This window comes from Salmo salar, chromosome 22 (genome assembly GCF_965601325.2).
Source record: "Salmo salar chromosome 22, fSalSal1, whole genome shotgun sequence".
NCBI lineage: Eukaryota > Metazoa > Chordata > Actinopteri > Salmoniformes > Salmonidae > Salmo > Salmo salar.
In genome coordinates this window covers 44,331,473-44,349,489 of record NC_138312.1, presented here as the reverse complement: position 1 = coordinate 44,349,489, position 18,017 = coordinate 44,331,473, and the positions used below count along the sequence as shown (strand labels likewise).

General features: G+C 45.9%; 1 protein-coding gene across 1 annotated transcript; it reads left to right on the top strand.

Annotated features, from left to right (window-relative positions):
- The first annotated feature begins 1,183 nt into the window (after positions 1–1,183).
- Positions 1,184–8,599, top strand: LOC106583363 (uncharacterized). The gene is made up of 2 exons (XM_014167496.3): positions 1,184–1,509; positions 6,136–8,599. The coding sequence occupies exons 1-2, from the start codon at positions 1,317–1,319 to the stop codon at positions 7,458–7,460; spliced, it is 1,518 nt and encodes a 505-aa protein (XP_014022971.2). The 5' UTR covers positions 1,184–1,316; the 3' UTR covers positions 7,461–8,599.
- The last annotated feature ends 9,418 nt before the right edge of the window (positions 8,600–18,017 follow it).

Below are 18,017 nucleotides of genomic sequence, written 5' to 3'. Positions count from 1 at the left end.
CCTAGAAATATATAACCCCTTCTGTTCTCGTGCCAACAGAAATGTGTTACTCATCTGCTCGTATCTTGGTGTCAAGGTGTCAAATCCAGCTCTGCCCCCTCTGAGATTTTGCGCCTGAGTGAAATATTACAGAGCTCAATCTTTCTTGTTGCCAACAACTGGGATTTTAATTGTAATGGATGGAAGAACTGGGTTTCTCTTAACTCTACCGTTTTCTGCTACATGGGGCACAAAAATAAGAAGAATATCTGGTGTGGTGGTCCAAACAGTCTGTCTAATCAATACGCCATCACATTGACTGCAATTTGTGGGTGCACCCCCTTTTGTGATTAATTGCCTGAATATAATATCAAGCGATGATGTGTCTGTATTTAGTTGAACCTGACATTTTGTTGACGTAAAGCTCATTGTGTGAGATGCTGATCACAGCTATCAGTATGCATGGCACTGACCACTGTTTGATGCCCAATTCTTGTAACCAGGGGAGTAATTGATATATACAGTCTAGTGGGTCATTATGCTGACCTATTACCAATGATGGATTGACATGCTTTGGGCCACATATTTGCCACATACAGTATTTGAAAATAGGCTGACAACATAACGTTATAAAACGATAGCTGTCCATGGTGCTGATATGCCTCTCTCTGTTCAAAAGTCAACATAAAGCTTCCTATTACATAGCTTTTTGTTCAAACTCACCTGTTTTGTATTTTAGGGACTCTAGGGAGTAGACTGGACCCTGGTTTTATGGACACACAATTGATTGTTTTTCCTGTACACTGCTAAATTTGAACCATATAGTATCAAGGCATCCAATTTTAAGCTGTTTGACCACAGTAAAAGGCCAGCAATGTTCTGTATTTTTTCAGAGCCCCATGAAATGACACTATATTTAGATTCTAAAAACCCTAGTGAATACTCCCCACCCCACTTTTACAAAAAGAATCGTTTTTTCTCTATAAGCCAATATGAGCTGAATGCATATACAGTGATTTGAATTGGGGGCATTTATTTGAACATGTTTTAAAACCCAAATTGAATGGACATTGAATACTTAAATATTAACAAATATGAGCAATTGTTAATATTTTGACAATTATGTTCCATACATCATGAATAGATACAGGTTACTTTTTTCTACCATTACATGGGGACCTTTATTTTGAAGTTTGTTGAAATTCCCTGACGCGGAAGTACTTTTTTATTTATTAGGCTGACCAGACGATGATAATGCTTGCTACCATTAGACACCTTGTTAGCAGCAAAACACATCTCTTCATAGTAAAACAAATAGCACTTAGATTTCCCTCAAAATGTCTAAAATGCAGCTGTTGCAGGTTTATCTGAACGAGCGGTTAACAGCAGCGGCTGTTGAGATATTTGGGGCAGTGGAAAATACCATAGGAGAGTACAAGGAAGAAATCTCCCGTTCGAAGGAGGAGATCCAACGTCTACAAAGGTTGCTGGATTTGGCTTTCAAACCCGACATAAAGTTACATATTGCAGGTTAGTAGTGAGTAGCTATGACCCCGCTATAACAATCTAATTGAACCACCTAGCCAGGCCATAGCTTTGTCCCGCAACTAGCAACAGTAGCCATTTAAATAATCATTTAGAGTGACTTTTGACTTTTATTGTTATAGATATCCTTCTGTAACATACAAAGTAAAAGTCAAAATTGTTAATGGTCATTTTAAATGGCTAGTTGCGGGACGAAGCTAGTCACGCCACAGCTCAGTTTCTAGCTGGACCTGAAGATGGTCCACCTTGTGAGTTGTTTGCCAACCCGTGCCTGTTTGACAACTTTTCCAAAGTCCAGGAATATATCTGTAATCGGTAGGAGGTTCTGATTAGGAAGTCCTCGTTTGCGTCACAGATCAGTGCCCAATAAATAATTAAATCAAATTAAATCAAATTTATTTATATAGCCCTTCGTACATCAGCTGATATCTCAAAGTGCTGTACAGAAACCCAGCCTAAAACCCCAAACAGCAAGCAATGCATGTGAAAGAAGCACGGTGGCTAGGAAAAACTCCATAGGAAAAACTCCCTAGAAAGGCCAAAAACCTAGGAAGAAACCTAGAGAGGAACCAGGCTATGAGGGGTGGCCAGTCCTCTTCTGGCTGTGCAGGGTGGATATTATAACAGAACATGGTCAAGATGTTAAAATGTTCATAAATGACCAGCATGGTCAAATAATAATAATCATAGTAGTTGTCGAGAGTGCAACAAGCACGTCCGGTGAACAGGTCAGGGTTCCATAGCCGCAGGCAGAACAGTTGAAACTGGAGCAGCAGCACGGCCAGGTGGACTCGGGACAGCAAGGAGTCATCATACCAGGTAGTCCTGAGGCATGGTCCTAGGGCTCAGGTCCTCAGAGAGAAAGAGAGAAAGAGAGAATTAGAGAGAGCATATTTAAATTCACACAGGACACCGGATAAGACAAGAGAAATACTCCAGATGTAACAGACTGACCCGAGCCCCCCGACACATAAACTACTGCAGCATAAATACTGGAGGCTGGCCTATATACAATTGTAGACCCCCCCCCCCCCCCCCCCCCCCACATCCAAATGAAAACCAAACATAGATTTCATGTTGTGTTCTCGCTTTGTGTGCACACCTGTCTGCTTCCAAGTCAGCCTCACAATTAGCTACAGATTGATACAACAGAATGTGATTTAACCAAATCTTTTTTAAGAGGTAGGTATAGTTTGGTGTAGCCAAATATTGGACCCAAGGAGCCCAACGTTGCTACTTAGTCCAAGGACCTTACATTTTCTGTTTAAAAGGCGAATTGGCTCTGGAAGCCAAACACTAAACGTGAATCGATTCTCAATCGCGGTACGGTTCTAGAAACATCAACGTCTGTCTTCCGTTCACACAATGATGTTCAGAGATGCATATGGATAATTAGCACAGATAGTCCACTGTCTAATGTCCGTTTTTCATAAACAAGCACTGTAGTATGGCCGTGTGGGTACCCTAACCCTATAAGTGTGTATCAATTTAACATTGTTTTTTGAAAATTATTTATTGCTGATATGAAAAATAAGGTCCTTATGCTTCCAAAGCCATGCCGCAAGTGGCTCTTAATAAAACTTCTCCCTATAGAAGACGCCTTCGTCCATTAAATTACACATAAAAGTCATTGGAACTGAGAGTCATGATCAAGGGCTATGTTTGGTGTAGCACAGATAATTCTTGACCAGCCTTAACTTAGTAATACCATCTTCGTTATCAATTCAGCCAAACGTATCTTCTAAAATGTCAGTGTCCAGATGCAGGTGTTGCGTTTGAATTAGGAAATGCTCCATCTGTACGCCGCCACCTTGTCTATTTCAAATCTTCTGTCATTGATTGAGACAGGTGGGTCCACCCCGAAGTACCGCATGTCACAGTGACACTCACCAGCCTTTCTTCTTCTCTGGTATTATGGTGGTCCGCAAACAAACGCCTACTGTGAACGAGGGAAAAAAAATCCATTGTGGGAAAGGGGGAAAAACCCAACATCATATACATTACTAAAATTAATCCAAAAACCCATGCCACTCCTTCAGTCATAATCCAAGCAAGTCACATCCCTACACAGGCGCAGGGCCCTGTGAAGATGGAACGTTAGTTGACAGTATTCTTTGTAATGCCTCTGCTGTAAAATCTCTGAGTCCCAAAAAACATTCAGCCACACTCACAACCGGACGCTGCACTTGACACATTTATGCAATTGCTTATTCCAGTTACTAATAAGCATGCACCCATTAAGAAAATGACTGTAAAAACTGTTAAATCCCCATGGATTGATGAGGAATTGTATGGTTGAGAGGGAAGAGGCAAAAGGAATGGCAAATAAGTCTGGCATCCCAATCGATTGGCAAGCGTACTGCAAATTTAAGAAAAATTAACTATACTATGAAACAAAAATAAATGATATAAAGAATGATAGTTAAAAGCTTTGGAGGACCTTAAATTACATTTTTGGAAAAAAGACAAACTCTGCTCTGTCGTTCATTGAATCAGATGGCTCAATTATCAAAACCCACTGATTGCCAACTACTTTAGTGACTTTTTCAATGGCAAGATTAGCAAACTTTGGCATGACATGCCAGCAACAAACGCTGACACTACACATCCAAGTATATCTGACCAAATTATGAAAGACAAGCATTGTACTTTTGAATTCCATAAAGTGAGTGTGGAAGAGGTGAACTAATTATTGTTGTCTATCAACAATGACAAGCCACCAGGGTCTGACAATCTGGATGGAAAATTACAGAGGATTATAGCGGATGATATTGCAACTCCTATTTGCCATATCTTCAATTTAAGCCTACTAGAAAGTGTGTGCCCTCAGGCCAGGAATAGTGAAGCCCCCTTTACTGGCTCAAATAGCCGACCAATCAGCCTGTTTCCAACCCTTAGTAAAAAAGAAAATTCAGTAAACAAATTAACAGACTTTCAGCACACTTATAGGGAAGGACATTCAACAAGCACAGCACTTACACAAATGACTGACGATAGGCTAAGAGAAATGGATGATAAAAAGATTGTGGGGGCTGTTTTGTTAGACTTCAGTGTGACTTTTGACATTATTGATCATAGTCTGCTGATGGAAAAACGTATGTGTTATGGCTTTACACCCCCTGCTATATTGTGGATAAATAGTTACCTGTCTAACAGAACACATAGGGTGTTCTTTAATGGAAGCCTCTCCAACATAATCCAGGTAGAATCAGGAATTCCCCAGGGCAGCTGTTTAGGCCCCTTACTTTTTTCAATCTTTACTAACGTTATGCCACTGGCATTGAGTAAAGCCAGTGTGTCTATGTATGCGGATGACTCAACACTATACGTCAGCTACTACAGCGACTGAAATAACTGCAACACTGTCATGTTCAAAACATATTGATACAACAGTAGCTAAGATGCGGAGAAGTCTGTCCATGATAAAGAGCTACTCTGCCTTCTTAACAACACTATCAACAAGGCAAGTCCTACAGTTCCTAGTTTTGTTGCACCGAGACTACTGTTCAGTAGTCTGGTCAGGTGCTGCAAAGAGGGATTTAGGAAAATTACCAGTCTCAACGTCAACAGTGAAGAGCCGACTCCGGGAGGCTGGCCTTCTAGGCAGAGTTCCTCTGTCCAGTGTGTGTGTTCTTTTGCCCATCTTAATCTTTTCTTTTTATTGGCCAATCTGAGATATGGCTTTTTCTTTGCAACTCTGCCGAGAAGGCCAGCATCCCGGACTCTTCATTGTTGACTTTGAGACTGGTGTTTTGTGGGTACTATTTAATGAAGCTGCCAGTTGAGGACTTGCGAGGCGTCTGTTTCTCAAACTAGACACTCTAATGTACTTGTTCTCTTGCTCAGATTTTTGCAATGATGCCATTTATCTACTTCCCCAGAATCAGATTAACTTTTGGATATAATTTTTATGTCTCTGTGTCCAGTATGAAGGAAGTTGGAGGTAGTTTTGCCAGCCAATGCTAACTAACGTTAGCTCAATGCCTGGAAGTCTGTTTCAAGTTTTAATGTGACATGCACAAGTATAGTGAAATACCTTTTTTTGCAAACTTGCAAAATGCTAGTAGATACCATCATCTTTGGTTAAATCACGCTATCTGGTGTAACAATCTACCTTGCAATATGGGCACCATGCTGCCGCAGACTGGAAGTAGAATGGAGTGCACGCAAACATAGACATCCATGTTTGGTTTTAATTTGGAGGGGGTGGTAGCATCTAACAATTGGATTTAATTATTTCCTGGGCATCACACAGTGACGCAAACAGCACATTCTTTATCAGAACGGTTCACCGACCACGGGTATACCCTTTGAAGTGGGAAAAGCGTTGCCAAACAGATACAGGTCGGTAAATAAATCACACAGTGCATTGTGGGCTAGTATTATAATGCTAGACTGAGATACAATCTTTGTCTAGAGAAGCTGGGCTAGCCAGGCCACTGCCACTAAACACCTGATTCATTCAATTGTTTAGCTGTAATGTTCGAACTATTTACAACTGATGAAATGTAACATTCGAATTGTAGCTTACTGGCGTTAATCTAATAGTTGGACTCAAGGCCACATATAACTGGAAACTACATCTAATTGATACCCTATTCTTCTCTTCAGACTCCCAGCAGCTCACTCTCCCTGTCCCTGAAGACATTCCTCCTGAGCAGCAGGACTGGAGCCCCTGTCAGGGCCAGGAGGACCCAGAGCCCACTCAGATTAAAGAGGAACAGGAGGAGTTTGGGACCAGTCAGGAGGAAGAGCAGCTTGAAGGGCTGAAGTCTGATATCAAAGAGTTCATATTCACTCTACCCTGTGTAAAAAGTGACTATGATCAGGACCCTCCTCAGCCCTTATATCTTCCCCAAACCCAGACTATGGAGAACAGAGAGAGGGACTCTCTTCCCACCAAAACAACTGAACAAGACATCAAAACAGAACCTAATGGAGAGGGCTACAGTGCATCAGAACCAACAAGTGAATCTCAACCCCTCTCTGCAGTACACCCAGACTGCTCTGCAGCTCAGATTGGGAACAGTGAAAGTGACAATGGGGTGGACTGTGGAGAGGTACTGTCAGGGTTACAGCCACTTAAATCAAAGACAACTTGGACGAAGAAAGGACAAAGCTCTATTAAGACCAGGGAAGCCAGTGAGTTGAAAGTTCCATTGAGGGCGGCTCACTCAGGGGAGAGACCACACAGGTGTCCTGTCTGCAGGAAATGCTTTCTGAAAAGTAGCATTTTAAAAGCACATCAGAGAATTCACACTGGGGAGAAACCATATTTCTGTAATGTATGTGGCAAATGCTTCAGTCAGAAGGGAACCCTGACGGAACATATGAGAATTCACACTGGGGAGAAACCATATCAGTGCAAAGATTGTGGCAAATGCTTCAGCCGAATGAGAAACTTGGCAGGCCATATGAGGATACACACTGGAGAGAAACCATATAAGTGCAGTGATTGTGGCAAGTGCTTTAGTCAGAAGATATGCCTGAAAGATCATATGATGACTCACACAGGGGAGAGATCATATATTTCCCCGCTTGTGCCATCAAACCCCTGCAACATATCCAGATCGCCGCAGCACGCCTGGTGTTCAACCTTCCCAAGTTCTCCCATGTCACCCCACTCCTCCGCACACTCTACTGGCTTCCAGTCGAAGCTCACATCATCTTTGAGACCCTGGTGCTTGCCTACGGAGCAGGAAGAGGACCTGCCCCTCCCTAACTTCAGGCTATGGTCAAACTCTACACCCCAACCCAAGCACTCCGTTCTGCCACCTCTGGTCTCTTGGCCCTCCCACCCCTACAGGAGGGCAGCTCCCGCTCAGCCCAGTCCAAGCTCTTCTCTGTCCTGGCACCCCAATGGTGGAACAAGCTTCCCCCTAAGTTCAGTACAGCGGAGTCCCAGCCCGAAAACGTCTGAAACCCTACTTAAATAACCCCCCCCCCTAAGAGTATAGGTTTAATCACCATGCGCAATGTCAAGCGTCGGCTGGAGTGGTGTAAAGCTCGCTGCCATTGGGCCCTGGAGCAGTGGAAACGCGTTCTCTGGAGTGATGAATCACACTTCACCATCTGGCAGTCCAACGGATGAATCTGGGTTTGGCAGATGCCAGGAGAACGCTACCTGCCCCAATACCTAATGCAAACTATAAAGTTTGGTGAAGGAGGAATAATGGTCTGGGGCTGTTTTTCATGGTTCAGGCAAGGCCTCAACTGTACAGCATACAATGACATTCTAAACGATTCTGTGCTTCCAACTTTGTGGCAACAGTTTGGGGAAGGCCTTTCCTGTTTCAGCATGACAATGCCCCGTGCACAAAGCAAGGTCAATACAGAAATGTTTTGTCGAGATCGTTGTGGAAGAACTTGACTGTCCTGCACAGAGCCCTGACCTCAACCCCATCGAACACCTTTGGGATGAATTGGAATGCCGACAGAGAGCCAGGCCTAATCGCCCAACATCAGTACCCGACCTCACTAATGCTCCTGTGGCTGAACGGAAGCAAGTCCCCTCAGTAATGTTCCAACGCCTAGTGGAAAGCCTTCCCAGAAGAGTGGAGGCTGTTATAGCAGCGAAGGACGGACCCATGATGCCCATGATTTTGGAATGAGATGTTTGAGGAGCAGGTGTCCATATACTTTTGGTGATGTAGTGTATGTACCGTATTTCATGAATTTTTGTGAAACGGGGCTCCAACATCTGGCCAATCAGTGTAATGTTGTAAATGTCGGAGCTCTATGGCAAGACACATCATTCACCCAAGTTTAATCAAAGCATGTGACGAACGTACTAACGATTTTGAGGGGTACAATAAGTAGTTGAAGGATCTTTGCCTACCGTCATAGCCTACCTCCTCTGTCATTATCACATTATCATAACTTCTATCATAACTTCTATCATAACCTTCTATCCATGTTGTGAAAATATTGAGAAATTGAGGTTGTCCCTTGATGTTCAATTCCTTTTAGATTTTTTTAAAATGTACATCTCAAATGTTATTCTTGCTGTTATTTACATATCAAAGGTTGATACTTTTTGATGTAATAAAAATGTACTCTTGTGTCTAGAAGGGGCTGAAGTCTTTCAGAGTAATTACTGTAGTTTATTCATACAAAATAGACGGAACAACACAAAGGACACTGATAGCCTATTTTACCTTTATTTAACTAGACAAGTCAGTTAAGAACAAATTCTTATTTACAATGACAGCCTAGGATCAGTGGGTTAACTGCCTTGTTTCGGGGCAGAACGACAGATTTGTACCTTGTCAGCTCGGGGATTCGATCTAGCATCCTTTCGGTTACTGGCCCAACACTAACCACTAGGCAACCTGCCTATAAGACAATTTATGCGGTCCAGAGTTTCCGTACGGAGGGTGGGACGCAATTGCCGAGGCCAAATTAAGCTCTGTACCGCATCGTCCGTATTTTGGAACGATGTAGAGGGCTCTGTATAGCTCCGCACGCATTGATATGATTGGTTGAAGGTAGGTGGGGGCGGTACGTTCTGTAGAAACAAACTCACTTCCTTGACAGCTTCCTTCACAACAGCTCTGTGCTGCTCTGCGAAGTGCAAGAGGTATGAATGCCCTGCCTTCTGCAGAGGCCGCATCGCAGTAAATGCTGCACGGCCACTGCAGACTCCGGAATGACCATAATTTGGCTTTAAGTGTTCAATTATATGACATGTCCAAGAAGATGTGCAAGAAACATTAAGAACACCTTCCTAATATTGCCCTCAGAACAGCCAACATTTGTCGGGGCATGGATTCTACAAGGTGTTGAAAGTGTTCCACGGGGATGCTGGATGTTGACTCCAATGCTTGGCGGCTGGATGTCCTTTGGGTGGTGGACCCTATATATATCTCTCTCTCTCTCCCCCTCTCCTCTTTCCCTATACATTCTCCCTATAGCTCTCATTATATCTCTCCCTCTATCTTTATTTCTCGCTGCCTATATTGCTCCATATCTCTCCCTCTCCTCTCTTTGTATCTCTCCCTCTCCTCTCTTTGTATCTCTCCCTCTTCTCTCCATCTCCTCTCTTCATGTATCTCTCCTTTACATCTCTCCCTCTGTCTCCTCTCTCTCTATATATATATCTCTCTCTCCCCATCTCCTCCCTATATCTCCCTATATCGCTCCTCACCCCCTCCGTGTGTCCCTCTCTACTATTGTCCTCCCCATCTCTCATTTTCTGTCACTTAGGATAATGCTTTATTAATGTGCATTACTCATCTATTATCATAATTCACAGTTCAGCACACACATTGCTTCCACTGAAAGTGGATGGATGACTGTATGTGTCTGTGTGTCTGTCTGGGTATGTGTTTGTTAGTTTTTGACGGGGGAGGAGAGAGTGTGTATTTATGTGCGGGGATGCGTGCATGTCTGTGTTAGGGGGGGCAGGGGGTAGAAATTAGCTGGGGTGGGTATGTGAGTGTGTGTATGTCGTGTGAATGGAGGAGATCTCATACGGGATGTTTCCAGTCAAAGGAATTCTAGAGCCACATTGCAGAGAGATTAAATACAGTCCATCTCTGCCACCTCAGACCCATCGCTCAGAATCATAGTCATGATATCCATCTTATACTCTCTGGCATGCCATAAAACAGTATGTAAATTAAGATATACAGAGCAATCGGAAAGTATTTAGACCCCTTGACTTTTTCCGCATTGTGTTACGTTACAGCCTTATTTTAAAATGTATTACATTCCCCCCCCCCCCCCCCCCCCCCCTTATCAATCTACACACAATACCCGATAATGACGAAGCAAAAACAGGTTTTTAGAAATTGTAGCAAATTTATAAAAAATAAAACAAGGAAATATTACATTTACATAAATATTCAGACCCTTTACTCAGTACTTTGTTGAAGCACCTTTGGCAGTGATTACAGCCTTGAGTCTTCTTGGGTATGATGCTACAAGCTTGGCACCTGTATTTGAGGAGTTTCTCCCATTCTTCTCTGCAGATCCTCTCAAGCTTTGTCAGGTTGGATGGGGAGATTCGCTGCACAACTATTTTCAGGTTTCTCCAGAGATGTTTGATATTGTTCAAGTCCGGGCTCTGGCTGAGCCACTCAAGGACATTCAGAGACTTGTCCCGAAGCCACTCCTGCGTTGTCTTAGCTGTGTGCTTAGGGTCGTTGTCCTGTTGAAGGTGAACCTTTGCCCCAGTCTGAGGTCCTGAGCGCTCTGGAGCAGGTTTTCATCAAGGATCTCAATGTACTTTTTGCCGTTCATATTTCCTTCAATCCTGTATAGTCTCCCAGTCCCTGCCGCTGAAAAACATCCTCACAGCATGATGCTGCCACCACCATGCTTCATCGTAGGGATGGTTCCAGGTTTCCTCCAGACGGGACGCTTGGCATTCAGGCCAAAGGGTTCAATCTTGGTTTCATCAGATCAGAGAATCTTGTTTTTCATGGTCTGAGTGTCCTTTAAGTGCCTTTTGGCAACCTCCAAGTGGGCTATCGTGCCTTTTACTGAGGAGTGGCTTCTGTCTGGCCACACTACCATAAAGGCCTGATTAGTGGAGTGCTGCAGAGATGGTTGTCCTTCTGGAACGTTTTCCCATCTCGACAGAGGAACTCTGGAGCTCTGTCAGAGTGACCATTGGGTTCCTGGCCACCCCCCTGACCAAGGCCCATCTCCCCTGATTGCTGTTTGGCTGGGCGGCCAGCTCTAGGAAGAGTGTTGGTGGTTCCAAACTTCTTCCCTTTTAAGAATGATGGAGGCCACTGTGTTCTTGGGGACCTTCAATGCTGCAGACATTTTTTGCTACCCTTCCTCAGATCTGTGCCTCGATACTCCTGTCTCAGAGCTCTACTGACAATTCCTTTGACCTCATGGCTTGGTATTTGTTCTGACATGCACTGTCAACTGTGGGACCTTATATAGACAGGTGTGTGCCTTTCCTAATCATGTCCAATTGAATTTACCACAGGTGGACTCCAATTTATAGAAACATCTCCAGGGTGATGTAAAAATTGTCTGTCCTCGGTAACAACACTCACTACCCAGTAACAAATTGCCTCTGGACTCAACATCCGCACAAGAACTGTTCGTTAGGAAGATTCATGAAATGGGTTTCCATGGCCAAGCAGCCGCACACAAGCCTAAGATTGCCAAGCATCGGCTGGAGTGGTATAAAGCCTGCCGCCATTGGACTCTGGAGCAGTGGAAACGCGTTCTCTCGAGACATGCTTCACCATCTGGCAGTCCAACAGACGAATCTGGGTTTGGCGGATACCAGGAGAACACTACCTGCCCCAATGCATAGTGCCAACTGTAAAGTTTGGTGGAGGAGGAATAATGGGCTGGGGCTGTTTTTCATGGTTCGTGCTAGACCCCTTAGTTCCAGTGAAGGGAAATCTAAACGCTACAGCATACAATGACATTCTAGACGATTCTGTGTTTCCAACTTTGTGGCAACAGTTTGGGGAAGGTCCTTTCCTGTTTCAGCATGACAATGCCCCCTGACAGGTTGACTGGCCTGCATAGAGCCGTAATCTCAACCCCATGGAACACATTTGGAGTGAATTGGAACGCCAACTGCAAGCCAGACCTAATCGTCCAACATCAGTGCCTGACCTCAGTAATGCTCTTGTGGCTGAATGGAAGCAAGTCCCCACAGCAATGTTACGACATCTAGTGGAAAGCCTTCCCAGCAGAGTGGAGGCTGTTATAGCAGCAAAGGAGGGACCAACTCCATATTAATGCCCATGATTTTGGAATGAGATGTTTGTGCAGGTGTCCACATACATTTGTTCATGTAGTGTATTTTTGTTTGTGTTTATGGTAAGTGAATACGAAAGTGATATGCCTGGGATTTTCCACTGTCCCTCATGTTGGAGCAGTATAGGACCTGATGTATACCAGTCTGACAGATCGAAGCAGTATAGGACCTGTATACCAGTCTGACAGGTCGGAGCAGTATAGGACCTGTATACCAGTCTGACAGGTCGGAGCAGTATAGGACCTGTATACCAGTCTGACAGGTCGGAGCAGTATAGGACCTGTATACCAGTCGGACAGGTCGGAGCAGTATAGGACCTGTATACCAGTCGGACAGGTCGGAGCAGTATAGGACCTGTATACCAGTCGGACAGCTCGGAGCAGTATAGGACCTGTATACCAGTCTGACAGGTCGGAGCAGTATAGGACCTGTATACCAGTCTGACAGGTCGGAGCAGTATAGGACCTGTATACCAATCTGACAGGCCGGAGCTGTATAGGACCTGTATACCAGTCTGACAGGTCGGAGCAGTATAGGACCTGTATACCAGTCTGACAGGTCGGAGCAGTATTGGACCTGTATACCAGTCGGACAGGTCGGAACAGTATAGGACCTGGATACCAGTCTGACAAGTTGCTGTAGTATAGGACCTGTATACCAGTCTGACAGGTCGGAGCAGTATAGGACCTGTATACCAGTCTGACAGGTCGGCGCAGTATAAGACCTGTATACCAGTCTGACAGGTCGGAGCAGTATAGGACCTGTATACCAGTCGGACAGGTCGGAGCAGTATAGGACCTGTATATCAGTCGGACAGGTCGGAGCAGTATAGGACCTGTATACCAGTCGGACAGCTCGGAGCAGTATAGGACCTGTATACCAGTCTGACAGGTCGGAGCAGTATAGGACCTGTATACCAGTCGGACAGATCGGAGCAGTATAGGACCTTTATAACAGTTTGACAAGTTGCTGTAGTATAGGACCTGTATACCAGTCTGACAGGTCGGAGCAGTATAGGACCTGTATACCAGTCTGACAGGTCGGAGCAGTATAGGACCTGTATACCAGTCTGACAGGTCAGAGCAGTATAAGACCTGTATACCAGTCTAACAGGTCGGAGCAGTATAAGACCTGTATACCAGTCTGACAGGTCGGAACAGTATAGGACCTGTATACCAGTCTGACAGGCCGGAGCAGTATAGGACCTGTATACCAGTCTGACAGGCTGGAGCAGTATAGGACCTGTATACCAATCTGACAGGCCGGAGCAGTATAGGACCTGTATACCAGTCTGACAGGTCGGAGCAGTATAGGACCTGTATACCAGTCTGACAGGTCGGAGCAGTATTGGACCTGTATACCAGTCGGACAGGTCGGAACAGTATAGGACCTGTATACCAGTCTGACAAGTTGCTGTAGTATAGGACCTGTATACCAGTCTGACAGGTCGGAGCAGTATAGGACCTGTATACCAGTCTGACAGGTCGGAGCAGTATAAGACCTGTATACCAGTCTGACAAGTTGCTGTAGTATAGGACCTGTATACCAGTCTGACAGGTCGGAGCAGTATAGGACCTGTATACCAGTCGGACAGCTCGGAGCAGTATAGGACCTGTATACCAGTCTGACAGGTCGGAGCAGTATAGGACCTGTATACCAGTCGGACAGATCGGAGCAGTATATGACCTTTATACCAGTTTGACAAGTTGCTGTAGTATAGGACCTGTATACCAGTCTGACAGGTCGGAGCAGTATAAGACCTGTATACCAGTCTGACAAGTTGCTGTAGTATAGGACCTGTATACCAGTCTGACAGGTCAGAGCAGTATAAGACCTGTATACCAGTCTAACAGGCCGGAGCAGTATAGGACCTGTATACCAGTCTGACAGGCCGGAGCAGTATAGGACCTGTATACCAATCTGACAGGCCGGAGCAGTATAGGACCTGTATACCAGTCTGACAGGTCGGAGCAGTATAGGACCTGTATACCAGTCTGACAGGTCGGAGCAATATTGGACCTGTATACCAGTCGGACAGGTCGGAACAGTATAGGACCTGTATACCAGTCTGACAAGTTGCTGTAGTATGGACCTGTATACCAGTCTGACAGGTCGGAGCAGTATAGGACCTGTATACCAGTCTGACAGGTCGGAGCAGTATAGGACCTGTATACCAGTCTGACAGGTCGGAGCAGTATAGGACCTGTATACCAGTCTGACAGGTCGGAGCAGTATAGGACCTGTATACCAGTCGGACAGGTCGGAGCAGTATAGGACCTGATGTATACCAGTCGGACAGGTCGGAGCAGTATAGGACCTGATGTATACCAGTCGGACAGGTCGGAGCAGTATAGGACCTGTATACCAGTCGGCAGGTCGGAGCAGGGCCTGCCGCGGACGCCGAGCGTATAGGACCTGTATACCAGTCTGACAGGTCGGAGCAGTATAGGACCTGTATACCAGTCTGACAGGTCGGAGCAGTATAGGACCTGTATACTAGTCCGACAAGTTGCTGTAGTATAGGACCTGTATACCAGTCTGACAGGTCGGAGCAGTATAGGACCTGTATACCAGTCTGACAGGTCGGAGCAGTATAGGACCTGTATACCAGTCTGACAGGTCGGAGCAGTATAGGACCTGTATACCAGTCTGAGAAGTTGCTGTAGTATAGGACCTGTATACCAGTCTGACAGGTCGGAGCAGTATAGGACCTGTATACCAGTCTGACAGGTCGGAGCAGTATAAGACCTGTATACCAGTCTGACAGGTCGGAGCAGTATAGGACCTGTATACCAGTCGGACAGGTCGGAGCAGTATAGGACCTGTATACCAGTCGGACAGGCCGAAGCAGTATAGGACCTGTATACCAGTCTGACAGGTCGGAGCAGTATAGGACCTGTATACCAGTCTGACAGGTCGGAGCAGTATAGGACCTGTATACCAGTCGGACAGGTCGGAGCAGTATAGGACCTGTATACCAGTCGGACAGCTCGGAGCAGTATAGGACCTGTATACCAGTCTGACAGGTCGGAGCAGTATAGGACCTGTATACCACTCTGACAGGTCGGAGCAGTATAGGACCTGATGTATACCAGTCTGACAGGTCGGAGCAGTATAGGACCTGATGTATACCAGTCTGACAGGTCGGAGCAGTATAGGACCTGATGTATACCAGTCTGACAGGTCGGAGCAGTATAGGACCTGATGTATACCAGTCTGACAGGTCGGAGCAGTATAGGACCTGATGTATACCAGTCTGACAGGTCGGAGCAGTATAGGACCTGATGTATACCAGTCTGACAGGTCGGAGCAGTATAGGACCTGATGTATACCAGTCTGACAGGTCGGAGCAGTATAGGACCTTTATACCAGTCTGACAGGTCGGAGCAGTATAGGACCTGTATACCAGTCTGACAGGTCGGAGCAGTATAGGACCTGTATACCAGTCTGACAGGTCGGAGCAGTATAGGACCTGTATACCAGTCGGACAGCTCGGAGCAGTATAGGACCTGTATACCAGTCTAACAGGTCGGAGCAGTATAGGACCTGTATACCAGTCGGACAGATCGGAGCAGTATAGGACCTTTATACCAGTTTGACAAGTTGCTGTAGTATATGACCTGTATACCAGTCTGACAGGCCGGAGCAGTATAGGACCTATATACCAGTCTGACAGGTCGGAGCAGTATAGGACCTGTATACCAGTCTGACAGGTCGGAGCAGTATTGGACCTGTATACCAGTCGGACAGGTCGGAACAGTATAGGACCTGTATACCAGTCTGACAAGTTGCTGTAGTATAGGACCTGTATACCAGTCTGACAGGTCGGAGCAGTATAGGACCTGTATACCAGTCTGACAGGTCGGAGCAGTATAAGACCTGTATACCAGTCTGACAAGTTACTGTAGTATAGGACCTGTATACCAGTCTGACAGGTCGGAGCAGTATAGGACCTGTATACCAGTCTGACAGGTCGGAGCAGTATAGGACCTGTATACCTGTCGGACAGGTCGGAGCAGTATTGGACCTGTATACCAGTCAGACAGGTCGGAGCAGTATAGGACCTGTATACCAGCCTGACAGGTCGGAGCAGTATAGGACCTGTATACCAGTCTGATAGGTCGGAGCAGTATAGGACCTGTATACCAGTCTGACAGGTCGGAGCAGTATAGGACCTGTATACCAGTCTGACAGGTCGGAGCAGTATAGGACCTGTATACCAGTCTGACAGGTCGGAGCAGTATAGGACCTGTATACCAGTCTGACAGGTCGGAGCAGTATAGGACCTGATGTATACCAGTCTGACAGGTCAGAGCAGTATAGGACCTGATGTATACCAGTCTGACAGGTCGGAGCAGTATAGGACCTGATGTATACCAGTCTGACAGGTCGGAGCAGTATAGGACCTGATGTATACCAGTCTGACAGGTCGGAGCAGTATAGGACCTGATGTATACCAGTCTGACAGGTCGGAGCAGTATAGGACCTGTATACCAGTCTGACAGGTCGGAGCAGTATAGGACCTGTATACCAGTCTGACAGGTCGGAGCAGTATAGGACCTGTATACCAGTCGGACAGGTCGGAGCAGTATAGGACCTGTATACCAGTCGGACAGGTCGGAGCAGTATAGGACCTGTATACCAGTCGGACAGCTCGGAGCAGTATAGGACCTGTATACCAGTCTAACAGGTCGGAGCAGTATAGGACCTGTATACCAGTCGGACAGATCGGAGCAGTATAGGACCTTTATACCAGTTTGACAAGTTGCTGTAGTATATGACCTGTATACCAGTCTGACAGGCCGGAGCAGTATAGGACCTTTATACCAGTCTGACAGGTCGGAGCAGTATAGGACCTGTATACCAGTCGGACAGGTTGGAACAGTATAGGACCTGTATACCAGTCTGACAGGTCGGAGCAGTATAGGACCTGTATACCAGTCTGACAGGTCGGAGCAGTATAGGACCTGTATACCAGTCTGACAGGTCGGAGCAGTATAGGACCTGTATACCAGTCTGACAGGTCGGAGCAGTATAGGACCTGTATACCAGTCGGACAGGTCGGAGCAGTATAGGACCGGTATACCAGTCGGACAGGTCGGAGCAGTATAGGACCTGTATACCAGTCTGACAGGTCGGAGCAGTATAGGACCTGTATACCAGTCTGACAGGTCGGAGCAGTATAGGACCTGTATACCAGTCTGACAGGTCGGAGCAGTATAGGACCTGATGTATACCAGTCTGACAGGTCGGAGCAGTATAGGACCTGTATACCAGTCTGACAAGTTGCTGTAGTATAGGACCTGTATACCAGTATGACAAGTTGCTGTAGTATAGGACCTGTATACCAGTCTGACAGGTCGGAGCAGTATAAGACCTGTATACCAGTCGGACAGGTCGGAGCAGTATAGGACCTGTATACCAGTCGGACAGGTCGGAGCAGTATAGGACCTGATGTATACCAGTCTGACAGGTCGGAGCAGTATAGGACCTGTATACCAGTCTGACAGGTCGGAGCAGTATAGGACCTGTATACCAGTCTGACAGTCGGAGCAGTATAGGACCTGTATACCAGTCTACAGGTCGGAGCAGTATAGGACCTGTATACCAGTCGGACAGGTCGGAGCAGTATAGGACCTGTATACCAGTCGGACAGGTCGGAGCAGTATAGGACCGGTATACCAGTCAGACAGGTCGGAGCAGTATAGGACCTGTATACCAGTCTGACAGGTCGGAGCAGTATAGGACCTGTATA

Coding starts and splice junctions, on each gene's coding strand:
- LOC106583363 (XM_014167496.3), top strand. CDS start 1,317: ATGTCTAAAATGCAGCTGTTGCAGGTTTATCTGAACGAGCGGTTAACA. Junction 1,510..6,135: donor CATAAAGTTACATATTGCAG/GTTAGTAGTGAG, acceptor TCTTCTCTTCAG/ACTCCCAGCAGCTCACTCTC.